Source organism: Amblyomma americanum, chromosome 2 (genome assembly GCF_052857255.1).
Source record: "Amblyomma americanum isolate KBUSLIRL-KWMA chromosome 2, ASM5285725v1, whole genome shotgun sequence".
Classification (NCBI taxonomy): Eukaryota; Metazoa; Arthropoda; class Arachnida; order Ixodida; family Ixodidae; genus Amblyomma; species Amblyomma americanum.
In genome coordinates this window covers 144,637,014-144,663,727 of record NC_135498.1, presented here as the reverse complement: position 1 = coordinate 144,663,727, position 26,714 = coordinate 144,637,014, and the positions used below count along the sequence as shown (strand labels likewise).

At 49.0% G+C, this 26,714-nt stretch overlaps 1 protein-coding gene across 1 annotated transcript; it reads right to left on the bottom strand.

Annotated features, from left to right (window-relative positions):
• Positions 1 to 4,058: 4,058 nt before the first annotated feature.
• On the bottom strand, positions 4,059 to 7,405 carry LOC144121850 (glutathione S-transferase 4-like). The gene is made up of 5 exons (XM_077655266.1): positions 7,187 to 7,405; positions 5,904 to 5,962; positions 4,961 to 5,102; positions 4,554 to 4,724; positions 4,059 to 4,279 (listed from the first exon to the last, which is right to left on the bottom strand). Exons 1-5 carry the CDS (start codon positions 7,325 to 7,327, stop codon positions 4,142 to 4,144), a joined length of 651 nt encoding a protein of 216 aa, XP_077511392.1. The 5' UTR covers positions 7,328 to 7,405; the 3' UTR covers positions 4,059 to 4,141.
• Positions 7,406 to 26,714: the final 19,309 nt, after the last annotated feature.

Below are 26,714 nucleotides of genomic sequence, written 5' to 3'. Positions count from 1 at the left end.
ATAACACAGCATATGAAACTCGGCGGTCGGGTTAGATTGCAGAAGTTTATCGTTTTATTCATAAAATAGGAAGATAGAGCGTAAAATTTAAAAAAAAAGCAGCACGCAGGTAGCGCCTCCACAAAACGCCAGCAGAAGAAACCACTCTAAACCGTGACTATCTGCAGCCGACGCCGATAAAAGCACACATGAGCACTGGCTGCCATTTTGACCTCGTTTTCTTTTCGTGTACCTAGCGTTGGCACGGTCCGCGGCAGTGCAAGTTTTTCACACGTTTTTGTTCCGACATCATGGAGCCAATTAGATGGTGCAACTATAGTGACACCTCCAAGCGAAAAGTAGTGCTCGCTGCAGAGCAGTCTTCATACCTACAAGCCGGTCGGGATTGCCGCGTGGACGAAAAGAATGCTCGCCATTGGAGGGAGCAGCGTGATGAACTTTTTGCTTGCACCGTACGAGGAGGGCATTAACGGACCCTAAGAAAGGCCACTATACCGAAGTGGGATAAGCGCTGGCAGAGTTAGTGAAATCGCGGAGGTCAGCGGCACTTCCAGTGGCCACAGTAGTGCTACGGGCAAAAGCGAGGGACCTGGCAAGAGAGCGAGGCATACCCGCTTGGGTGGCTCAGTGGTTAGGGCACTCATCTAATAAGCCGGAGTACCCGGGTTCGAAACTGACCGCGGCGGCCTCGTTTCGATGGAAGCGAAACGCAAAAGGCGCCCGTATGCTGTGCGATGTCAGTGCATGTTAAATATCTCCAGGTGGTCGAAATTATTCCGGAGGCCTCCACTATGCCACCTCTTTCTCTCTTCCATCTTTCACAACTCCTTAATACCTTCTATTAAGGCGCGGCTCAGGTTTCCACCGAGATATGTGAGACAGTTGCTGCTTCATTCATTTCTTCAAAAAAACAATTTGCATTTTCAGGCATTCCACTGGACCAGTGAAACGCGCGATGCTAACTCCACTAGGCCGCATAAAGTGGGTGTCGCTGAGAGTTGTAGCTTGCTTGATCGCTGCAGTCTGGGATGACAGCCCGGAAAGCTTGGTTGCGCGTTTTTCCTGGAAGTTAAGCACTTCCAATGCACGTTACTGCTCAGAATATTTTGCACTGTACGAAGAGGACAATGATAAGATCTGCGATGATATGAGGATGAGTGACCGGGAGAAGGTTGGTGGAAATAAATGTCGGTCATGGTGTCCTTGCTGTCATTCTCAATCCGCCTTTTTCACGATGCGACTGCGCATGCGCCCATCCCCTGGCGGAGGAGTCGCGAAACATATTGGAAGGGTCGCTCGCTCCACTCGAGACCGGTCGTGTAAGTGTAAACAAACCGGCTTCCTACGCGAGGTGCGTTGCTGCAGCCGTCGGGCGTTCAGCGCGACGCATTTGGCGATACCTACGAAATGTGTTGCATACGGCATCAATGCCCAATATGTAAAGGGAAGTAAACTCAGATTTTTTCGCTTTCCGAGCGCTTCCCGGGGCAGCCCTCTACGCGAAGCGTGGATAAAAGCAGTTTGCCGGCTCGACGATCGTGCCGCCCTTGGGCACCGTCAAGACTGTGCGGGAATCACTTTGTGACAGGTACGGATGAGGTACTGTGTTTAAATGCGTGTGCAGTCTATCACGAAGTGTTTTATTCAGAGCTGCTTTGTTGCGAGTACGTTTGTGCTTTTATAGCTCGTGTAGCTATTCTACAGCGCTTGAGCACAACGATTGCTTGCGAAAACTGTTGTCTCCAGTCGTTTTCTGTACTACGGCGTGCACGATGTAGTATCCACCTTTCATGAATGGCAGGCATATACAGCGGAAAACTCCAACCTCACTGATCGGGGATATTTCATTGAACATTATGTTCCGAATGTAGCCTTCATCTCTGAAGCGGCTGCCCTTGCTAGCTGGTGTTCGCATCGCATGCCGGGTGACCGGAGATACTGAAGAATTTGCTCTTCGGTAGGCACTACAGCCTGCCTCAGACTTCGCACCCAGCCATCAGTCAACCGTCGAAATCCTCCAGGTACTGCCCAGGACACGCCATCGTTGACAGGTTCCAACAAAACGTGCTCCGCAGCGGCACTCAGTCCGGCCGGGTTGGGCGCGCAGTACCCTACCAGTGAGCTTCCAGCGTTGTACGCGAGGTGGCAGCACAGAAAAACTATAAAGGCGGATTGTTCTTTTTTTTTTTTTCGGGCGACTTATATTCGAGCAAAGTTTTTTTTTCTTACTTCGCCTTTCGGGTGTCGGCTTAGAATCATGGCTGGCCTAGATTCGAGTTAATGCGTCACATATCCGGAGCGAGTGAAACATATTGCAAAAAGTTAATATGATTTTGATCGGCATCAGGCAACATTTATTGGCCCTGACATGAAGTATCTCATGCTGCAAAACCATTTTAAATGAGAACGAGATTCTGGTGCAAGTACCGATAAAAAACTGTTCTATAAACGCACGGTCAGGCTATGCTTTCAACGCAAGTAGTGGAGCAGTTAGTTTATGCAGCACATGCATTCCAAGGAAAAAAAAAAGAGAAAACGCTATAAGTGCTCTAAAGGGAACAAAAAGAAGTTACATTAAACACAGAGCGCATGACATATAAGAGAAATAAGAGAACGAGTGAGCATTCAATGTATATTCTGCATTGCCCCTTGTGCTTGCCGGCGCAAGCAAAACTATATCAACCTGGCACGGAAATATGCCACCATGAGTTTTGTTCGGCAGGGCTTTTAAAAAGAACTAAAAAGTTTGTAGGTAGACTTTTTATGAAGGTTTCTTCAACCACGACTTAGCTGCTGTGCTCACACTTGCTGCACGCCGAGCAGCGAGATCGGGGAAGATCGGCGCTTCGCTATCTCTAGATGTACTCACTGATAATCGATACTAGAACCGCTTTGGAGCTTGGTACATATATCCATACAGAGCCATGTTCGTTCCCTCTTTAACCATCTGGCATTTACTTTAGTTTGGTTTTCTGATCTTCCTGGTTTCGTCCTGAAACACAAAGCAGCATTACTAGAGCAGCACAATGAGGGGAAAGAGTGACACAGCAGGAGCATCCACGAGCTACACGATATTTCCTTTCCGCTAGGAAATAATTTAGAGGGCAGAACTAAACCTTGCGTGTACCACCGTTTTTTACTCTCTTGCATGATTACTTGTCTGCCAATTTAAAAAACAAAGCCTGTACGCACCAACCGCAGTTTAACCAGAAATCGTGTTGCAGCACCTTTCTGCGCGTCATTTAATTGCTGCCATTTCCCGCCGTCAAGTTCTACTGAAGGTGCGTTCCGAAAATTCACCGCACGCACAAATTCAACTGCCTCTTCGGGAAGCTGTACTCCTTTAGCTTCACTACGATTCCAAAATTTCCCTTTCGCGATTAAGATCCTACGAAAACTCTTCGCCTTGTTGAAAACGACGTCACAGCTCATTCCAACACTGCTATGAACAGTTCACTCATTGCTCGTAAAGCTCATTGCAAGAGCGCTACAGCAGGCTCGTGCTTCATAGTCGACCACTGAACACGTAGCGTCAACTAGTCACTCTGCCCGTGTGGCTGTTAGCAAATAAAGTTTGTTTTACGCGCGCAGGACCTGCAGAAAGTCAGCATCTTCAGAAATTTATTCACCAGTTTCAGAAACTGTTAAAAAACGGAAGTGGGGAAAGCATTTTATGCGGTGTATTTTGAGTCGAGGTCTAATCCTGACTCTTCCCAACACCGAGCTCACACCAGAAGACTGGCAAGTGAACAACGCAAGCTATTCACAGCTAAATGCCACACTTTCTCCACTTTCGTTAGCGTGCTGGTGGGCGCAGTGAAATTTCGACGCAATTCGTCTGCAAATATTGAAAGCTGTGACGGATTGTTCGAGAACAACATTATCCGAGCCGGTTTTATTCGCGTTCGCGGTTGCCTGCGATGGAAGGAAGAGAAGCGCCAGCCACGGTATGACGCAGTGTCGGAGAGATCAACGCATTAGGAAAGTGAAATTACGATGTAAGGAGATTACGCAAACTACGTTTGGGGGGGTTAATAGTTCAAAGACGAGGAAAGTGATAAAGTCAAAGAACAGTAGTTTATTGCAGATGTTTTTGGCTTGAAGTAGGGAATATAATCGGCTAAGACATTCGTTGCGAACTTCACTTCAGCTCAGCCCAGCGCTGCTGAAGGTACGTGATGGCTGGCCTGTAGATCTCCTCGAAGTAGGCGAGCTCGGGCTTGACGCGCTCGTAGTAGCTTGCCAGCTTGGGGAACTTGGCAGTGTCAACGGAGCCGTTCTGAAAAAGGGTCATATAATGAACAGTTGCGTCGCCGACTGCATGAACAGATGTCGAGTGCAGCGCAGAAAGGCAAGAACAAAGCATGCAGGGCTGCCACTGAAGGTGTCGATACCCATTGTAAGTGATAAGAGCCTGAGAGAGTCAAGAGTGGCATGAGGACTTCCGGGGCACGCATCATTAGACTACACAAAGCAGCAATAGCTAATATGCGGCATAAGAAGTAAGCAAAGTAATTTGAGTTAATTAAACGGCGATTGGTAAAAAGCCTCACCTCAAGAGCGATGGTCAGGTTGGAGATCAGGCAGAGGTCAGCGAGGGTAAGCTTGTCACCGAGGGCGAACTTGCCGTCACCAACGAGGTGCTCGAAGCTCTGGAGGACATTGTGCTCGAAGGCCGTCACCTCCTCCTCAGTTGGCTTTGTGTTCTCCCAGAAGCGAGGGCGCTGCAAGAAGAGAGAAGGAAAGGAACCATGATGCGCGTATTTGTGACAAAGTAACCAGCGATGAGTAAGAAAAAGCAAGGGGAAGTGTTGAAATCCGTCGCTGGTGCAAGTGGCGGAGACCGGTAGATTCGTGAGGGTGAGCCGCAAATAAGGCACCACTGATAGTAGTCACGACTGGAACTGGCGGCTGGACAAGGCTGTATGAACAAGGGATAGAAATCGTCACAGGTACTCACGAAGAAGAGCAGCTGCTGAGGCTGGATCGTGCTGGCCACAGCGGCGAGGACCTGGTCGATGCGAGCGCGCTCCTTGTAGCAAGCCGGGTAAAGGTCAGACTCCGGTGCGTACTTGCGCAGGAGGTAGTAGGCGATGGCGTTGCTGGAGAAGAATAAACGGCGCGGTTAAAGACTGGAGTGGAGTACGCGCATTGTTTGGATGCAAAGCGGTGAAATACGGCGCACGGAAGAGGCATGAAGGAAGGTGGGAAGGCGGAAGAGGTGCGCAAGGTCAGAACAGGTGGTGTAGAGCGGTTTGGTTTAGTTTATGGGGGTTTTGCGTCCCAAAGCAACTCGGACGATGAGGGACGCCGTAGTGTAGGGCTCCGGAAATTTCGACCACCTGGGGTTCTTCAACGTGCACCGACATGGCGAAGTACACGGCCGTCTAGAATTTCGCCTCCATCGAAATTCGAGCGCTGCAGCCGGGATCGAACCCGCGTCTTTCAGGCCGGCAGCCGAGCACCACAACCATTCTGCCACCGCGGCGACCCAGCTATGCAATGGGGATACAGAGCGGGAAGGGTGAAATGTGTTCAGAGATGTGGCGGCGCGTGGCATTACGAGAACTGCAGTGTTGTGTGTCACGATGAACGCGGGCGGGATCAAGCCGAGCCGCATAAGGTCTTTACTCGCACATGGAACGCGGAGTCTATGGAGGTTATTGTTCAGCTGTGGTGCACGAAGACTGCCTCAGGGAACCAGATTTGAGCTCGGCGTCACAGCAGCCCAAGGGAACATCGAGATATAGAGCACGTGACAAGGTTAGAGCCGAGTGGCATGCACGGTTGTGGAGGCTAGGAGCGGCGCGCAGGCGCAGGAAAAGCACTTGAAAGAAACCGCCCAGGTGTGGCGGGCAAGGGCAGTGCAAAGGAGTGAAACGGGGAGAGAAACGGACACATACCTCTCGTAAACCACGAAGCCGTCGTCGTCAAGGGTCGGCACCTTGTGGAAGGGGTTCAGCTGTAAAAAGAACGAAGGTGAAGAGGTAAAAAAAGGAGAAATGAAAAAAAAATCAGCAAGAAAAATGCGAAGACTGCAGGCAAAGCAAGGGGCGGAGGCTTCGTATGTCATGCCGTTGAGAGGGAAAGGAGACTATGTGCAAGTGCGTTGCTGTCACCCCGAGCGCGCAAAGCTGGTCCCACTGATTACCTTTGGAAAAAGTGCATGGGAACGCAATTGAAAAAAATAAATCCACTGAGTACCGGAGGCTGCGGGTCGTAAGAAAGGTGGACAGGAGGATGCGGGGCGAGAGATCAGAAATAGGAAGAATGGCAAGTCGTGACGGAGTGCGGCGGCGAAATGAGGAAGTAGGGATGCTCAGGAAGAGCAAGCAGTGATGAAAACCTACGGAAGTAAAGAGCGGAAGAAGCAAGGAGTGAAGGGCAGACGATCAGGAAAAGGGTGGAGGTATGAAGGGGTGTAACCGCGAAGAATTGGACAGAAGTACTGAAGAAGAACGGCCGAGGCGGAAATTTCAGTGCGGAAGTGAACAAAACTGCAAGCTATAAGAGGCAGACTCCAATGAAATTTACGGAGAGGAAATAGGAACCCTACGGATAAAAGTGCAGGAGGAGGTTACGAACGCAATGAAATGGGCACAGAGCGGCAGCAAGAGATAGCAATGCTCTGAAATGAAACTGGAACTTGCAAGCGGGAGCAGAGCGGAATCTATGCAGGCGGAGAAGGGCTAGTAACTATGCAATGTCAGAAAAGGGGTACTGCAAGTACGCACACGAATGAAGCGCTGTAAAGGACAAAACGAGAAAGAGGCTTGGACGGGTCGCATTTTACGAGTTGGCCATATAGGGGACGGAAGAATATGACTGGGAAACCACCATAAGCACGGAAAACAAAACAATGGTGATCACAGGATGCTGGATTCTCCATCACTGTATCAAGGATCAACCATGAACAAAAAAACTCTACGTCAAAAACGAATTCACAGAGCCGTACCATGTAGGACATTACTAACCTAGAACACGATTACCGCAGCACGTGCAAGTGCTGTGAAGCACAGCAGTGTGTAGATTTGCTACGCAACAAGGAGCGAATACACCCACGCTCATGGCTGACACTACCTAAGGGTATATTGAACTTAAAACTGGGATAGTGTCTAGCCTCTGGCGCCCTACGGAGAAAAAAATATCCATACAGAACAGAAAAAAGCACACCACACCCACACACCTTAAGGTAATCTTCGGCGAGGTGCTCCTTCTTGGCAAAGTCCAGGTTCTTGAGGGTCAGCTCCACGCCCAGGTGCTTGGCGAGCGAGCGCACAAAGCCGCATGGCGGGCTTCCGGGCAGGTTGTACAGGGTGACGGGCATGGCGGCGGCAGTTGTGGAGCGAGGGTGCTTCTTCGACCACGAACCGAGGACGGACGAGCGCGACTGGGCAGCGATTCCTCCGGCGAGCGCCCTTTTTGATGGGCAGGCCGGAGGGAGAGGGCACTGCGCTCTCACCCGCCAGCATCGTTGCCCAGGACCCCTGGCGTCTACAGATAGCAGCCGGCCGGCCCGGCCCATTAAAGAAACGAGCACTGCATAGCTCACAACAATAAAGAGGAGGGGAAGAGGAAGGTGAGTGAAAAAACTGCTTGCAACGTGAAACACGAGACGCCCCTAACCGCATCATTCATTGTTCGAGTGTAGCTGAGCCTGCTGCATGACTGCAGTGGTTAGATCAACCAGCCACTTGCTAGAGCGGCGTACACGCGCATGTTATCTAGCACCCGCCGAGTTCTCTATATTCATCGAAACTTAAGATCTGAAGCTTTACTGTTTAATTGCTGCGGCAGCGTATAAATAAGAAAATGGCTACACTGCTGTAGGCGGTTTCGCGTTGGTTAGACATGATGAAACACTTGCAATCGGGAATTATCGGACAATTTTGCCCAAGGAGGATAAGAACCCAATGCTTCGAGGCGGCAAGTGCAGCGCAGTAGATAAGGGAAGGCAGCGAAGAAATTCAATATTCTTGCCGTTATCTGGTGGGCGTTCTCAAAGCATTGTTTTTTCAGCGCCGAAATCCAACAAAGGAATATGTGGAGCCAACAAAATTTCAGGCCTGTGTAGTTTTCGTGCTAAGCCCATTTAATAGGAATGCATTTTCGCGAGCTAGTCGGAGAAATGTGTTGTCTACAACGGTATGAATGATTAAAAGGTTCTAAAGAATGCTGGAATTTTTTTCTAAACCACGAATGGATTTCGTTCGACTCCTGCATCGTACAGTACCTTGCTGGAGTCAACGCAACGGGACGATGAATTAGTCTTGGGGCTCACAGCCATTGACATTGTAGCGGCTTGATGCGCGACTTTAATAAAGTGCGTTCTGTTTCTTGGCGCAATGGCGGGTTGTGTCAGAAGCCATGGCTTCGAATCGAGTGCGATTCTTTAAAATCGTAAGCAAGTAGTATTTACCTTAGGTGGTTCTGCGCTTTGTTTTCTGCTAGCGGGTCAAGTTCTTCGCTGTGTTGTGGCGCTTTTTTTGTTCTCTTCTTGTGGAAGGCACACAGCTATAAGGCAAGTAGAACGTGATCATTGTTTGTTACTATCTGAATGCGTTTTTTTATGAACTTGTGGTTCACACCCTGTTTGGTGTAAACATCATGAATAGGGCCGTCGCGGTGGCTCTGTGGTTGTGCTGCTCGGATGCTGACCCGAAACTCGCGGGTTCTATACCGGCCGCGGCGGTCACATTTCGCCTCAGATCCGTGTACTGTGTGATGTACAGTGGTGAGCAGCCCTGTCTAGAGCGCGCCGACGGTGCTCTGCGGAGCAAGTCAGCGCCATCTAATGTTAGGCTCTGGGTTTGAGTTATGCGTCCCGTGCTCATGCGCGGCAAGAACAGAGGGATGCCTGCTCATCGCTTCCTTGTCCAGCCCCCACCTTTCGAGTCAGTTTCGTGCCGCCAGGGACGCACTGCCTGCATATGTGACGCTGTGACGGTAGCCAGGGCATCGCCATGCCGCCGTGTTCCATGCACGAGTGCAACGAGACGGCCAGGAAAGTAAGCGCGAGTGATAGCGGATGATCGCGCGTTTCTGCATCCAAGTTTCTAGATCTGTACGGATGCCAAATACAGGGTCCCTTGTAGCTGTTACACGCGCAAAGACACGCAGTCAAACAATATGCCTGCAACGCGCATGGTGCGTGGTGGTAACGCGCCAACCTTATACGGACAAAACGAAAACGGACAACAAACAACCAACTAAGCCCCATTCTCGCACGCATAGCCTGGTGCGTTTGAAACGCGCTATCATCCGCTCCCACTTCTGAAACGCGCGATCACTCGATAACACTTGCACTTGTTTGCCTAGGCGCCTTGCGATTCGCGCGAAACGCGTTGGTTTTTCGGCCGCTATTACATAATATTCAGCGCGGCCCTGGCGGCGTGAAGCGCTAGCACTGAGAGGAAACGAGGCCGAGAACCATCGAGCAGGCGCCGCTTTATTTTGGCGGCGCATGCGCACGGGACATATATTGCAAGCCCAGAGCCTAACGTTAGACGGCGCTGACTTACTCCGCAGAGCACCGTCGGCGGGCTCTAGACAAGGCTGCTCACCACTGTGAGTGCGAATTAAAAAACCCACATGAGGTCGAAATTTTCGGAGCTCTTCATTACGGCACCCCTCATAGCCAGAACAGGGCGGACACAGCTTTTTTTTTCCTTGCAAGAGATTTTATACTGCAAAATTTCTTAACGAACCAGCTCGGTCGCTTGGCTTGGCCACACGGTACATCCACGTTACTTAAAAGATTCTCATCGATTGTATCTGAGGCAGGGAAAGTCCATGATCGCTGGGCTTTACGGAAGAAGATTAGATTTGGTTAAGTAGTCTTGTTAGGCAGGAACAAATGAACACTGAACTATGTACCGCTTCTTTGTATACAGTCCCTCAGAAGCTTGATGTAATAAGCTTTGGAAATAAACCATAGCTCCCCAGGGTAATAATACCTCAAACTGAAGTGCACTTTGCATGTCTCCAATGGTGTTCGATACCGAATGCCCAGGTTTAATGTTGAAATTTTTCTAAAACAAGTACCTTAATTCAAGGATTGGGGAGTATATGAACATGCCCGTTCCGCAATTAAGACATTATTAAATGCTTTATGTCGAAATTCCCGGCATAGACCTCGCGATGGGGCCGCGGTTTTTTACTATTCGGCCTTCTTTCTCTGTAAAATGAGCGCGATAAAAAAATCACATGGCTGGCGGTCATAATTGGTTGCGTCAGGACGCAAGTTTCACGGACCCTCAAGACGCGATTACGCATCGCCAGTTAGTGTTCGCATAACAGGATATTGATAACAAAGTTTTGGCGCTCAGATTGTAAGATATCAGAAGCGATCTCCTGTTTAAAAACGCGGCTAACACCGGAGATTTTGTGTCCTGCACGTTGTACCGCCCTAAATTCACCTGAGGCCGTACTAGTATATCCTCCTTCCGAAAGCTTTGCTTTTACTGTATGTGCGTCATACTGACGCACCGTCCGATGCTGCTGTACCAAGATACATTCGCATGGGTTGCGAGGGCGAAGCTAGAGCCAGGTGCGGTCTAGAACCAGATGTCGGCGATATGAGTTAGCGGCAGCGGTGGTCAGGCTCGAAAGTGAGGGGAATGTACAAAAATTACAATGTGAAAAATTATTTCAGCTCATATTTGGGATCTGTAACCCGAAACACTTCAGTAAATGCTGTTTAAGAGCTGTCTAGTCACGAGGACCTCCTAAGAAAGATCGAGACTTTTTTTTTTGCCGTAAATGACACTTTGTATTTTAGCAGCACTTTCCCATAGCGGCCTAAGCTATGGCGCTAATTAGCGGCCTTGGCAGGCCTGTGGATAGGTCTCGTCGACTCGTGACGTTGTTCCGTGTGGCTGCACGCCTTTGATCAGCATTAATTTCAAGCGCTTTGTTACCTTTAGTTCTCCTCCTACGTTTTCGTCCTGCTACGCGTGCGCAGTTTCTTTGAGCGATACCAGGCTTGTATCATAATGAGACGGTGGAGAATTGCAGTCACTTCGGTATTATTGCCGTGGTCATTGCGCGCCTAACGCATTGAGAAAGGTCTCTAATGTTGCATGTATGGGAGGTGTCAGATGGGACTTCCGGATGATCGCCTGACAGTTTGTACCAAAGAGCCTGTTCCACGTGAATTCTATTCATTTCCTTGTACTTGGTAGAGGACTGAAAAATTATGCGCTGTGGTGACTGTACTGGGTGAAGTATTGAAGGAAATATTTTTGTGTGCGCGTCGACACAACACCACGATAAACTTGTACTTGGTAGTTACTAGTGCTTTATTGCTAAAAACATGATGCACAGTCGCCTATAGTTTCGACCATTTTAAGCGTACATGTACATGTACGAAGTGTACATACACTTTGTATCTTTCTAAACGTTGCGGAATGCTTCGAAGAAATTTCTAGCCTATCTCTATTAAACTCTTAGGTCTACAAGTGAACGCTCCCTTAAAACATTTCTCTGATACATGTTACTGAGCACTCGAAACTGCGACAGAAAAAGATTTTCGTACACAGTCACCTCCGAAGATATTTCAATGTCGTTATAATGCCGTTTTACCGCAGCGGTGGCCTAATGGTTTGGTCATATGCCTAGTATGCGAGAGGTGCGAGGTTCTGTACCCATTGCCGCCGGATCCGCCGAAGGCTCAGTGTTTATGGCGCTCGGAAGCTGACCCAAAAGACGCGGGTTCGATCCCGGCCGCGGCGGTCGCATTTCGACGGAGGTGAAATGCTACAGGTCCATGTACTGTGCGATGTCAGTGCACGTTAAAGAAACACAGGCGGTCGAAATTATTCTGGAGCTTTTCTCTACGGCGTCCCTCATAGCGTGAGTCGACATAAATCAAACCGTACGAAACCATTGCCGGCGGCTATCAAGCGGCGGCGAATGGGTACAAGCTTTCCTTGCGCTGGTCCTCGGCTCCTCCGGGATGCGCTTGTAAAATGGGTTTTTCGCCCTACCTTATGTAAAGGAAATTGCAGTGAGCCATGGTACGCTATGGCCATGGCAGCCATAATCATAATCATACTGTCTGCCTTTTTACAGTTAGTTATTATTCTACATACATAAAAAATGGAGTGTTTCACGTCAGGTGTCATGGTCTGCCACCTTTGGACAATATACGTACTTAAATGCTTGCTGTATTTGTGCTTTAGGCACAGATCAGTCTTTATTAACGCAAGTTGGTTCGCTGTAATCTTCTTGGGTGATCTCTTGTAGGGAGTGCTTGCTTGAACGTTTCCTACGATTACAAGGTCACTACTAGCATTTGCTCTTTCTCCCGCACCTTCTCTTGTTCCCTCTTCGTGTGAGCGCTTGCCTGTACGCTTCGTTTGGCCTGCTAAGCTTTTTAACGTATCACTGAAAATGCTTGTCCTGCATATGTTGCAATAAGCGGACATTATTGCACTTCGATAGCAATGCGTTATATACATTGCTTTTATGTAGTCAATGCGAACCAGGGAAGTTTCTTCTCAAACTCTGCACGTGTATATTTTAAGACGTATCTTTGAAGCTCTTGTTACGTCATTGTTCTGGGTCTAAGTTGTCTGTTGTGGTTCTCAAATAATAATGACTTTCAAAAAAGAATTGTACCATTGGTTCCTTTTATGTCAGCACAAATTGATCAACACAATTCTGTCACTGGCCATTGCACTCGGGGGGCGGAAAAGATCTCCCAAACAGAGATTCATGCTCCTAGAACTGCAGAATCAATAGAAGAGAATAAATACAACTAAACACTGTCTAGACGAAGATGCCTCAATAAGAGTTGTTTATTACTTGCGGTGGTTGAGCGAAATAAGGTAACTACTCACGAAGAATACTATACCTTGAAGGTTACAAAGTTGCAGAATGGAAGGCAATCCGACCTCTTCTTTGCTGCAGTAGTAGAGTTTTCCATTCAGGAGTGTCTTTTCGACACTTCTGTTGTATCAAGCCGCTTTGATCGAAGTAGCGTTCCTGAAAAGGTGGCCTTCCAGGCGCGCAGTTCTACGGAAGCTCCGGCACCGTGATCCCACCGCTGAAAAAGAAGTATTCCAAAGCGTGCGCAACACGAGATCACTCAGTTCGTATTACGGCGCAGCGTTTACTACTACGGCCTCCCTCGTAGAGTGCCGACCTCGTTTAATCTGGCGAAAAAGCGGCTCGGCGCCTGTCGCCCCATTCATTCAGTCGGGATGGCACGATACCCGCCCGCGTGGCCCCGACGTTACCGCTGTTGTGGCCTAGCTGAATCACGCAGCGCCGCCGCCAGCGGCCGCTCTGACCCCAACGCTCATCCCGGTCGGCCGCAGGCGAGATTCAACAGTTGTGTGCACTGTGGAACGCGCTGCATGGGCCAAACGTCCAGGCGATGCTCTAAGGTCGTTTCATGCACACCCTAAGACGAGCTGCAGCTACCAGCATGACTTGCAGCACGCAGAAGGTGTGATCGGAGCTTGTTGCACGAAACAGTGAGAGCTCCGTTCTGGTACAAATTCATGCACTTACTAAGTGATCGAAAAGGGAGTGGGGGTGGCTTTTCTTGACTCGTTTAACTTCCATTAAATCAAGCGCGAACCATGGTCGACGCTGGCGTTTCGCAAGTTTGTACTGAGCAGGGAATCGGGTCGTTCTGACGAGTTTTCCCATGATTGTATCGCATAAATTCTCGAAGGATCCAGTACTTCGGCGAACTGACGGCAACCGAAGAGAATCTGCGGTACTGCACATTCTCTGTGTGGTCCTGAATGCACGCAAGTTTCGCTCGGGCGGTGCGCAGAACGCTGCAGGGGCAGACACCTCAGACAGCTTTCGCGGTCAAGCCGTCTGGCACCCAGGCGCCCCGCGGCTCGTCTTCTCGGGTTGCTTCTCCTTTGCTCAATTGCGTGTGCCGTCGCCGAATAGCGGCCGCTTGAGTCAGCGGGGAAGAAAAGCCGGCGCCCAAACAGGCAGGCACCGCGCTTCCTAGACGAGCCGCCGCCTCCTTGTCTGGCAGTGAAAGAGCTTCCTTGAAGAGGTTTTCTTTGCGCCTGCGTGCGTATGTGTGCGTCTGCGCGGCGTGTTTCTTCTTTGCTTCGAAGCGCCAGAGGCCTGCCCCGAGCATCAGCCATCCCCGCCGCCTTGCCCGTTTTCAAGGTATACGCTTCTCCGCCATTGTGCGAGGCTTTGGGATTGCTCTCTGGGACGAGTGCAATTCTTCATCGCATTGTTACAACTCGAAAAGGGCCGTGAATGTACGCTCCCGTCCGTCGCAGGTCTCTCGCACCTTGCGACCTGCATGCCTGCCAGGGAATTTCTTTTTTCTGTACACAGCTGCCCGCCACATACAAACGTCGCTAATCTCACTAGTGAGGAGTGACGAGCTGTGGTCGTCTCGAACAGCTAGGCCGAGCTGCACCGCGCGTCTACGGAGGGAATGCGTGACCGGATAAACACCGCTGATGGCGACGTTAAAACCCTCCCGTTTGTCGTACGTCGAGGACATGACCGAAGCCGTGCGACCCGCGGCTATACAGATTATTGTAGCCGCCATCAAAAATCACACGAGCAGCGGCTTTTGGAAAAAGTAACCTACAACTAATTAGATGTTCGTATAGGTGAGTACTGTCGTGGATGGAGAAGCTCTCGCGCTAAAGGTATCGGCTCCCTGATGCTATGCATGTCAACTGCAACTCGATTGCTATGTGAAATCGTTTCTCTCGATACGAAATCCATTTTGAGGTACTGCAAGTGTAGGAAAGTCGAAAACATGTAGTTACCTACATGTAGCTAACAGTTACCTACATGGGTAGTAGATAAGATGTAGTAACCTGTTCCCCCCCCTGTGTGAAGTACTTTCTGCTGCACGTCGAAGGACGAAACTCCGCCGACGTGTTAGACCTGATAGTACGCGTACCGTGGAAGCTATGTCAGAGGCGTTAGAAGTATGGCTGCATTCGCTGTAGGGACGAGGGCCTTGTTCGGATCGCCGCGGGCCTCATGTTGTTCTCTCGCTTTTGCACACGGACGACCGCCCACTGGAACAGCGGATGCAGCTCGTTGCGCGCGTCCGTGAATGACGGGGGGGGGGGGGGGGCGAAGAAGAGCCGCGCCTGCCCGCTTCGCAAAGTGCAGGCTTGCCTCCACTTCACGGATCATTGCGGCATCGGTTTTCACGCTGTCCGCGCTTCGCTCCTGGTCGATTCAGCACGAGATCAATGCTTGTAACAGCTCGAATTCCTCCGGGTGAGAAGATCCGGAAAAAGAAACAGCTCCAGACGTTCCGACCTCGTCCGGGGAAAGGGATAGACTACGTGGGTAGGTGCACTTGGGTTACGTGCGGCCGCTTGGAACAATCTCGGAGGCGCCCTCTCCCCTGTTCAGTTAAAAAAAAAATATTCCGGATTCTCGAAGAGGTACCGGGGTATTTAATCACGTATTAGGGCGCACTTCCTTCAGTCTAAAATCTCGGAGGTTTACCGTAAAGGTGACAAGCGGAGTTTCTCAATCGAACTTTCTCCGAACTTGAGACAAGAGACGTGCTTTAGGAGCTGATTATGTTAATTTTAATAATTAACCAATTAATTTTTCGAAATTAATTTCTCGACTAGCCAAGCTAAGTTAGATAACACACGGGTATATTCTACAACGCTACATTTGCAAGCCTCAACGAAAACTGAGTGAGCCTAGCCTCTTAGTTTAAGATTCCCGCAATGAAATATGTCTGCAGTCATTGAGCGGTGCTGGAAGAGAGTTCACTATCACGGCTCTAGTGCTTCATTTCTGGGGGCGCTCCGGAAACGAAAGCACTGCCAAAGCCGAACAACGGCCACCGCACCGCGCACGGTCTACCGCTGCCGCAAGAAGGTGCCGCTCGGTTTCAATGTCAGGAACAAAGGCGAAACAATGTCAGCCTCTGGTGCCCGCGTGCGCGGCGCGGCGTCGTCAGCGGTGCTTTTTCGGTGCAACTCTCGGCCTCTACGCGAGAACAATGGCAACCTTGGCTAATCTAAAGGGGGCGTGAGGAACACGCGCCGCTGCCTGGGGTGACACACGCCCACTATTCCGCGCCGCTTTCTTGGGTTCGCCCTCTGCGTACGTCGACATCTCCGCCTATCATTACGCGCTCATCTCGGGTAACGTGTAGTGTTCGAGAGATCTCTTTATTACTGCGAGCTGCATTACACCGACAGCTACCTTAGTCTTAGCGAGCCTAAACCTCCTTACATACTCACCATTTGTCCTCGTATGGGCGTGACCCGTTAGTACTCTTAAAACGCGCTAGTTAGATGCGCCCAATAAAGTCTGTTTTGCAAGCTCTTTTCGCAGTCTTGCTGACTGTCGGACGGCAGTCACCACTACGTGACAATATTAAGCAATCACTTTATGTTTAACATACTCTGATAATGTGTCCTACTGGAGCGAATATTAAATTTAGAACAATATATACGAGCGTCGCGGGCCCAGCTGTTGCTCTGTCTTTCAGCGTAACCTTTTCAAAGAACGAACGATTGTCACACACTTATACAAAACTTAATAGACGTGTTGGGCCGACGCCAAACTGATCCCTTTCCTATTGATTGCCGCTGTATGTGAGCGGATGAGAAACCCCAAAGACCAGAGAAATCACTTTGTGATCCGCAAGCGATTACGACACCGGGAGAATTGATAACTGCGATCCACGACGGCGGTCGCTCACTGTTCGAAGGCGACTGTCGCGCAGCGAGAGTGCACACAGAGGGGCGGGGGGGAGACAATCCGGGGCATTGCCGCCGCGCGTGCCGGGGCCGGACGGAGGGGGCGGATGCCGGGTGTCTGGGGTCGGCGCGTTTATCGGCCAGTGCGGATGTCACCCGCACTCGGCAGCTGCTAGCTTGCACTGCTCGCGCAAGGAACAAGGACGGGAAGAGCACATGCTGAGCGAAGCACACCTGCAGCTCAGTGGCAGTCAAAGGCCTCGCTAATGCACACGCGCGGGACAGTTAGGTTGGATGGCACTTGGTCACTGGAAAGTTCTTCAGAGCACTGCTACCGTCCTCTACTAACCACCGGATTATAAAGAATATGGCTGGCGCCACGTAACGTTTCCAGCATAGCAATCAACTTTTCATTGCAACTGTCCTCACAACGTTTTTGTTGTCTTTTCTTGAATCCTTGTATTTCATGGGCACAAAAGAAAATGCATTTTGCAAGTACCAAATGTGTTTTCGTTGGCCTTGTCATTGTTCGCTTTGGCGCTGTGCACTCAGAGAGCCCTCATAGAGACTGAGGAGTGTAGCACATGTGCAGAAACGTGCAATTTTCTGGTAACCTGGCTCATATTTTGTACCGTTCTCTTCAAGTTGGTCATGGGCCCGCTTTACGCACCGCTCTAGTGGCCTTACTTTTATTCGTAAAGTTAATCCAAGGAGGTTGAGAAAAAGAAAGGAAGTCTTGGAAGTTGACTTTCTGTTAGAGCGTGTTAATTTGCTTCTGTTACATGCATGCTAACAGAGAGGTATTTTAGTAGGTTTCTGTGCAATGCCAGATGATATCGTAAACCCGAAATATCGTCTCTTCTCAATCCGCGCGTTGCTGTTCAGCTCCATGGAAAGACAGCGTTTGGACATTAACTCTATTCATGGGCATACTGAAAGAGCGGAGACGCTTAGATGAATATTGCTGCCTCGGTTGGTTCGCGCATCGCAATAGCCACACAAAATGCACGTCGAGCCAGACACAGCTCAAAATTATTTGTTTCTTCATTTTACTTTGTATTTTCATGGGTAGTGGTTATGCACGAAAGCTAGGACATCCCGGTGCATTCATCCTTTGAGTAAACCGGTTGCTGGCCAGTCCGAGGTAGTTGACGTGCTGAGCAATTACTGTCTGGTGTGCATCGCAGCCGTAGGAAGCAAACAAATCCGCATGCGCCTGAGCGATCTGATCGTGCAAGCCTTCGATGTTGTCGAAGCTGACCATCCCAGCATTTTGACGGCAACAATCGCGATTGCCATGTTGATCGTTTCTTACTTATCTTGATTAGTTATGCCTCCTCTTTCAGTTAAGAACTACGCGCCGAAAAACGCACCCGGAAAGAACAGCGTTTCGCTGCGGGGGTTGAGTTGCCGTTCATACTCATAGAGGCTATATCGCCAAGCATTAAACCATGGTCAGGGCGGAAGAAATTACGGAATACACTGGGATGGAGCTATCAAAACTGAACGCCCAGTCACGTTCTGTAAATAAAGGCGTTTTTCCGCTCATCTAAACCGGTTGTCTCGGCGAATAATTACAAACCATTCAACTGTGGGGGGCGTCCTTCCTGATAATCATCGTTATTACCGTACGTTTTTGTGCCCTTCATGCGCACGATACTGCTAGCTTCCGCGGATAGGAGCGAGAAACTACTACTGCCGGTTAAGCACTGATGCGATCAGTCACGACAAAGACGTTGTACCTGCCGCGGCCAGCAGAATAATGAGCGGCCACGTACTAAAAGCCGAGCTTTTCGGCAAATTTAGTCCCAGTTTGGTGTGTAAGTTGTTTTAATGCAGCCTCCGCACTTCATAGGCAATCTATTATTATCTTTACTGGCCCTCTCTGCGATGAGAAATGTTATGGTGACCTCGAACATTTATATTCCTCGTTCGAAACACCGCAAGGAGAACATGACCTGAGCAAGCAATCCATTGAAGCGTTTCCCCAAATCTCGTCAGTTTGGGGGAGAAGAAAAACAAACATTTGATAGTGTCGCCCCAACACTGTAAGTTTTTTTTTTATTAACAGTTTGCAGTAACAGTGTCACCAGCGGATTACCCGCTGTCTGGAATAGAAGGTGGGCAAGCCCAAACTTATTCCTAGCATAGAGGAGTCTCTGTTAGTACACTCACGCATTTTTATTTTCCGCTGGCCGTTGACAACTCCGGGTATTTTACTTACAAAAAAACAGCGCGGTGGCTGAGTGACTAAGCAGCTCTGCTACTACCCACGACGTCGCACATTTGAATCCCAGCCGTAGCCCTCCTTTGCGGTATCTCGAATCCCTTGTGTAGCTTCACGACCTTTTCTTTAAAATTAAACTTCTATTCTGTTCAATTCGTTAAGTTTTAGATCTCCTCATTTGCTTACCCCACTGCGGGACGTCTAACCGGTTTGTTGTTCCGGTTATCCTCACCATTTTTCCTTCTGCTTCTCCTCCTCCTTCTATTTTGCGTTCCTCTTATTTAACAGCCCAACTTGCGACTGTGTGACGTTACACACTCCCAAAGCTTAAAGCTCCCCGCTGTGTTTGAGGGCGGGTTCTTATTTGGGCTGTGTCTGATTGCAGACGTCGAAAAGCTCTCCAATGCCCCAGAAGAATCCATTCCAAGGCGATGTGCGTCTGTACGAGTAGATCAGCAAACTTTAGGGCCCTGAGGCGCTATGAAGGTAGATAAGAATAGAGAGACTATGGCAGCAGCTTCCACGTTTGGTCTGTCTCACGCCGGCCAAGCACCAGGCCTTTCTCGAAGGCTGAGATAACTTCTATTAGACAGGGGTCTTATACCGTTCGATCGATGGCGCAAAAGTCAACCGACAGCCTCTGCAGTACCTAAAATCGACAGACCTCGGCGACCATTCGCAGACATCATTTTCATCCTTCTGCGCACGCGCATTCTATGTGTTCCCTTTCCCTTCTCTCCCCCCCCTTTTCCATTCTTCGCCTTTCCCCAGTATATGGTAACACACTTCCAAAGCTTAAAGCTCTCCGCTGTGTTTGAGGGCGGGTTCTTATTTGGGCTGTGTCTGATTGCAGACGTCGAAAAGCTCTCCAATGCCCCAGAAAAATCCATTCCAAGGCGATGTGCGTCTGTACGAGTAGATCAGCAAACTTTAGGGCCCTGAGGCGCTATGAAGGTAGATAAGAATAGAGAGACTATGGCAGCAGCTTCCACGTTCGGGTGAGCTCGAGGTATATACTCTCGTGCCCGCATTACCGTATTCTAGGCTTCGTGGTGCCCAACGTAATACACTTGTACAGATGAAAATGCAGTACCTTTGATTTGATCTACTTAACCGATGTTAGCACTTTCAGTTGAAAAATTATGACCGAATATGTAGTCCACGAATACAAAAAACTGAAAAAGTTTCGGTCACGAAACAAACTAGATCGACACAGCGAAACAGGATGGCGGAACTTGGAAACAAACCAAGGCAAGTGGTACACATTGTTTTCAGTGTTGCGCATATGGTCATCAACCAGACGACTGCGGGCATGTTTGTTCAAAAGAATGTAACGTACTGTAGGGAATTTTTGTAAATGTAGGTTTAAGTCTGACACTGATTTACAACACGTTTAGCAAAGGTTTTACAAAGCCGCGTCCTCAAGGCTGTCGTTGCAATGCGTGACTCGCAATGCGTGACCCACATTGCGAAGGACAACTCCTGGCTCGAGCACTTTCACTCATATCGCTAAGACTGTTTGGGATGTCACTTTGTCCCTCTCATGAACGTCAATAAGTGGACTGCGCGACAAATTCCTCCAGTGGCCACTGATTACGCCTGCCAAGAAATGTGCGCCCGCGCCCTGTATCTTTGACTTGCATCATCCTATCCCGCTATCGGGCTCCTTACCGCCTTGAGTGGGCTTCCCGTCAGTACGCATGTAACCTGCCACTCTGAGTCCATCGGTTTTCTGTCATAGAAATAGGTGCACACCACTTAGTATTGTCCTCACTGCAGTTTTCAAGACTGACAGATGTGTGTCCAATTACCCTCAGGTATTATCACTCGTCATTGTTGCAGTATCTATTAAATCCAAATATCCTTTGTACAGAAGTAATTAATGCATGGACGAGAAATAATTGCGATAGTATAATTAGTTTGGCAGCCGAATAGCCCTCAGAAAAACAAACTTCAAGTCGCGGCAATGGCGCTATAGACGAAATTGCTTGCAATTTGAAAATACCTAGCCCTGTCAGTATACAGGAAGGAGCTACCACGTGTTGGCCTAACAATTTTTGTTCAGCCCTAGTTGTTAGTTGTTGTTTTTTACGTCACTTCCCTTAGCAATCCATCAGTATTTAAGATAAGCAAGCATAACTGGTATTCCGTATAATTACAAGCTGAAAAAAAAGTGCGTTCAGAAGTTTTCGAAAGCATAACCAAAAAGTTCGCTCTTTGACTGCGTGCTGCAGATGAATAAGCTGCTCTCTATACGCTCTTTTGCATCAAATGTTTGAGAAAACTCCAGCATAACGCCCCAAGTATAAAATGCCCGAGCATAAACACCTTCACTTCATCGTCACTAATGGGTGCGGAAGTCAGTTCTATCAGCAGTACACGCTGCAGAGTGTCATAAATCTTACGCGAGCCACTTTTTATGGCTTTCGCAAGTCACGCAATTAAGAGCGGCACGAATGCCTCGAGAGCAATGACCGGGCGGGGCTGAGAGGCGCTGCCGTTGTGCGGGCCTGTTCACCCCCGTAACACTTAGAGCTGGCCATAAGACACACGGCTCCTGGTGTCTGCGAAGACTTGCCTTGATGATTTGGTATTTTTATCGTCTGGTAAATTGTTGCTTTTGAAAAAGAAATATGTTGGTCTGATTTCATTACGTACAGGTCCACAAAGCGCATCTTGAACACGCCCACAATTTCGCAGCGCACGCCTGCTTCTAGATTCAGTGGTGTTGGTCGCAACACTTTCAAGAGTGATCGTTACAAATGGATTAAGATATTCATGTCCCTGCACATCAAGGAGATAAATGGGATTACTTATCTACTTTCTTCAGGTTCAGGCATTGCCCGCCCATGTCGGTGGACTCGCAAGCAACTTTGCTGCGCCCAATTTTCGCGCGCTGAAAAAACAATCGTAGCAATTGCACTATGAACACTCTAATATGAGAGAACTCAGCCTGTGAGGCATACGCAACTATATACTTGTTTAGACTTTTTTTTGTTCTTCACAAAAAATTTTCTGTGAAACTAGTACAGCCCGTTGCTGGATGCCACTTAAAAAAACGCTCTCATCCCTTGTACAGCTAAAAACGATGTGAAAGGGATAACCGAAGAGAATGCGTTGCCCCAGAAACATGCTCGGAACGAGCAACAGGCCATGCTTACTGCCGATTCTCCTCGGCTCTAGATAATAGCGCTTCGCGAAGTGCGGCGTCCATGCATTGCCGTCTACCCTCTCATATTGTTTCTACCTCTACTTACCAGTGGAGGTGTGTGATTCAGTCCTCAATTATATTGTTTGGTTTATGGTTTATGAGGGTTTAAGGTCCCAAAGCGACTCAGGCTATGAGAGACGCCGTAGTGAAGGTCTCCGGAAATTTCGACCACCTGGTGTTGTTTAACGTGCACTGACGTCGCACAGTACACCGGCCTCTAGAATTTCGCCTACATGAAAATGTGACCGCCGCGGTCGGGATCTAGCCCGCGTCTTTTGGGCCAGCAGCCGAGCGCGATAACCACTCAGCCACCGCGGCGGCGATCAATTAATTTGTATAGAACAGGTTCTCAACGTCTGCGTTTCTGTCACGAAGCCTTAAATGCAGAGAGCACGGAATGGGTATGTCGGAGCTAAGGCGAGGAAGAACCAGCTCCGACAGCGTTGACGTTCAAACTGTTTATATGCGCTGCTCGCGCTGCGGCGGCCTAGCCCAAATCCCTCTTTCTTTTCCGGCGCCTTATGTCATGGCCTGCGAGCCGAGCGTGGCGTATTTACGTTCCGACAGCATTTCTGGGTACTAGTACCTTCGTGTGGGCCACTCGGTGAGGCATCATGGGGAGAGGTGCAGAGAAAAGGAAGCAAGGACGACAAAGACACAAAAGAAACAGGACGAACGCTGAACTCGTCGTAACTGCTGCGTCGTAACGTTATATACCTGTCGGAGCTAAGGTGAGGAAGAACCAGCTCCGACAGGTATATAACGTAGCTGTAGCCGATCTCCAGCCATGGCCGCACTTTGCGGCGAACACTGTTCCGATTCTCATAAACGAAAGAACACCGGCTATAAAACGGAAACACCGGATATAAATCAGCGCGTGCCGTACCCGCGGGCCCAGCACGGAGCCCACTGACTCCTATTTTCTACTTTCATGTCTTGTCTAAGGCGTCGTGTGTGACAGTTTAACTGCACCTTATTTATGTGCTTGGCGGTTGCCCCGCTTATTCTGCAAGCTTGTGGGGAACTTTGTTGAATGACTGCTTCACTACTAGCCTAAAAAAACTCGCGGGACATTCGCGTTCTTTTTTTTTTCATCTAACTGAGAGCAGTTTTCGCCCGGAGCATTTTTTTTGGTTAATGAAATGAGGGTCTTATTGGAACACTGTTATTAGGGATGCTTCTTTTCCTGTATGTCATTATTAACCCGTTGCTTTATGTCGATGTTCATTTAATACATTTTAGCTGTGTCGCTCCTCACGCGAGGTGGTCGATAGCATAAGGCGGGCACGTGGGGCTTGGAAAGAACTTCTTGCTGCCTCTGATTTCAAAAGAAAATTTTGGTATCGAAAGAAGAAAACTAAAGTTACTTTCGCATAGAAATAACCTCGAGAAATATTTCCAAATCGAGTGCAGTTGAGAGCCATGGTGCCATTTCACCCTTTTGCACGAACTGCGACGCCGTTGGTGATGTCCGCCATACCTCCGCCATCACTTGAGCAAGGTTCGCCGACACAAGGCGTCATTAGCGTTGTGTGCCCGAACGCTTCAGCAGCGGCGGCGCGCAGTAGCTCTGCTACTTTAAAACATTTCAGAATGTACTGAGCTTTTGCACAGGGGTAAAGGCAAGATGCCTCTTTTTAGAACGAGAGCTCTACACCTCGAGATCGATACAACTTTCGATTTCGATGAGGATGAGACAACGACTTTGAATGCCTCGCAAGGTCAAACCGAACTCAACTGCGTGGTGGTATGGCCGAAGCTATGTTAGTATGACAACGTGTTCATATGACTGCGACCACTGGGTGTCTAATTTAAGCCTTGACCTTGACATTTGACTTGAGACAGTGATGGAGGCTATACTTAAAAGATCTTTCGCTCATATAACTAGGTTCAAGCCACGCCGAACCACTGTCATTTTTTTGTCTGCGGAAAAAAAATTACCTGCACAGGGCTTCCTGACGTCTCGTCGTGGAAGTGTGGAGTGACCTGGCGAGCTATAGGACCCCCCTCCCCCCATTCCCCTCCCCATTCATGCATTCTGCCATTGCCGTTCGTACTATTGACCAAGACGCAGGCGTTAGCCATGTGTGTGCCTGAGGAGAAACTCTTTAGTTTATCGGACGCAGACAAGAAAGTTTTTTTCTAAGCTTACGCCGACAGAGGAACTTTGTTTAGACTAACATTGGCCAGGATTGCTTTCCCCGTCGTCCGCTTGTGAAACTTGAGCGCAAATTCACAAAAAGAAACGCTCAGAGTCCTGCGGGGGGTTCAGGCCGGATATGTAGGATACTGTGTTTTTACGAAGGTGCCTGACTGTGCGGCAGCCGCTCTTCGTACAGGCTGCAGCTCGTAGACTTCGCATCCAACGGCTGGAGCACAGCGACTAACAGCAGTCGACTGCAACGGAGCCAACATCTGTCACGGGCTTGAACAGACACGGACTGAAAATGCGACGGACACTCATTATTCCGCAAGCTGATCCATGATAGCTGCGACGGAAATGTAATGTTCCACTGTGCTTCAGGGTTATAAGCCCAGTGTACGTGCCTCAATTCTCTAATTCCACTGCCTGTCACACTACGATCTAAGTCGCTGGGTGACGTTAGGAGAAGCGAAGGCATACATCAGCCGACATACTTCAATCACATTTTCGTTTTGAGCAGGCAAAAACGGCAACAAGTGTGCATGGGCGCATAACCGATGGCCACGGGGAGAGCGCACCGTCATAGTTAATAGTTAGATGGTGAGACGCTGAGCTGAGGAACAGCAAGGAGATATTTTGAAACAAACCATTGTCCTCAGGGCTGTTGAAATCACCTGATCCTTCTGTAACATCGCATGCAGCAAGATTATCCTTAGCAAACAAAACCTTTACTTTTCAATGGGCCCAATGCTACATGAGTGCTACAGCAATTTTCTTACTGAACAGCACAGTACAAATTATTTAAAAAAAGAACATCGGTATGCTACTTGGCTTCGGTGACTGTTGACTTCCGTCATGTACGTCATAACGAGCCCCTCTTTTCCCTTCCCTTGTCTGCTCACTATTTATTTATTGTACCAGTGTGAGTATGCTCAAGAGTGCATAAAGTTATCTTAATTGGCTTTTATTATTTGTGAGGTAGTCATGTGCTCCCTTTGACATATCTATCAGTCCCTTTTTTATTTCTGATATGTGGGGGCAGTAGCGATGAAACGCCTCAAGTTCGCAACTTGTTTCGCATATGTCTGTCTGCGGAAGCTTTACAGAGTTAATACGCCTGCAGCCGTTCATGTTGCCATGGTTTCGTACATAATTTTAAACTTGTGAAAGTAATCTGGCCCCGCCGCGGTGGCTCAGTGGTTAGGGCGCTCGACTACTGATCCGGAGCTCCCGGGCTCGAACCCAACAGCGGCGGCAGCGTTTCGATGGAGGCGAAACGCTAAGGCGCCCGTGTTCTGTGCGATGTCAGTGCAAGTTAAAGATCCCCAGGTGGTCGAAATTATTCCGGAGCCCTCCACTACGGCACCTCTTTCTTCCTTTCTTCTTTCACTCCCTCCTTTATTCCTTCCCTTACGGCGGGGTTCAGGTGTCCGCCGATGTGTGGGACAGATAGTGCGCCATTTCCCCCCAAAACAAATTTTCAATTTTTTCAAGTGATCTTGTATTAGGCGCTTCACACAAACGTGTGAATGCATAGTCATTAGCAAAAGTATATGAACTGAACTTGTGTGTGTTTGTGCTTATGATGGCAACTATGAATAGGCTTGTGTTCGTGTAGTGTGTGGTACGTTTGTGTGTTTGAGTATTTGTGCGTGTGTTGTATTAGCTGTTGTCTCTGTGCGTTGATCGATTATTATCTGTTGCTTTAAGTGGCGCTTCAACTTGCTTTCTCGCTGAATCCCCCGACTTCTTTGAGAAATATCTATCCAAGAATGCGCAAAAGACAGGCAATCGAGCTTTTCAAACAGCGCTCCAAAATAAGCCCCAGCTGACTGTGCAAAACAAAAAGATAATACAAGGACTTAGCAGCAAAAACGCTTAGACTTTCGTTCGCCGCAACGTCTGTCTCGTCCCTGCAGCTGTCGCATGGCAGCAAGTATCAATTATGTTTTCCAGCGGCAGCAGCCAGGGTCGGGCTTTCGCCGATTCCGCACGTGCAGTCTTCTGCTCTGACAGATAGAGGGGACGGCTGCGGTTTCAGGCTGCAATCGCCATATACGAGCAAAGGTCCCTTTGCTTTCTATTCTTGCACACTTGGTGCAGCTAGTGCTTTCCAGGAGAAAAAAAAGATAACACGGAGGGAACAGAAAGCGGTGGAGGATGCCGGAGGCGTGTTTACCAAAAGCAGAAAGCAAGAGGTTTTATTTCCATGAGCTTGCAACTATTTGGACACCCAAGAAAACCCAGCAGTTGATGTAGCACGCATGGTGTATAGGGAACCTGCGCTGCAGTTTCCCCACATACCACTAGCGCCACCTATCAGCCATCGCTTAACTTCTTGGTAGGACGAAGGTAGCGACCGCGGCTAGATGTTCGGAAGGGCGGCCGAAAAAAACGCCCAAACCATCAGCATACCGTAGCGTTTGCAACTGCCACATTGAAGACGGC

What these genes read in the sequence shown, in the direction of transcription:
- LOC144121850 (XM_077655266.1), bottom strand. Translation starts at nt 7,327, where the DNA reads ATGCCCGTCACCCTGTACAACCTGCCCGGAAGCCCGCCATGCGGCTTT. An exon ending in TCGCCGAAGATTACCTTAAG is followed by an intron (nt 5,963 to 7,186) that starts GTGTGTGGGTGT and finishes TTCTTTTTACAG; the next exon opens with CTGAACCCCTTCCACAAGGT. An exon ending in CTCAGCAGCTGCTCTTCTTC is followed by an intron (nt 4,725 to 4,960) that starts GTGAGTACCTGT and finishes CTCTTCTTGCAG; the next exon opens with CGCCCTCGCTTCTGGGAGAA.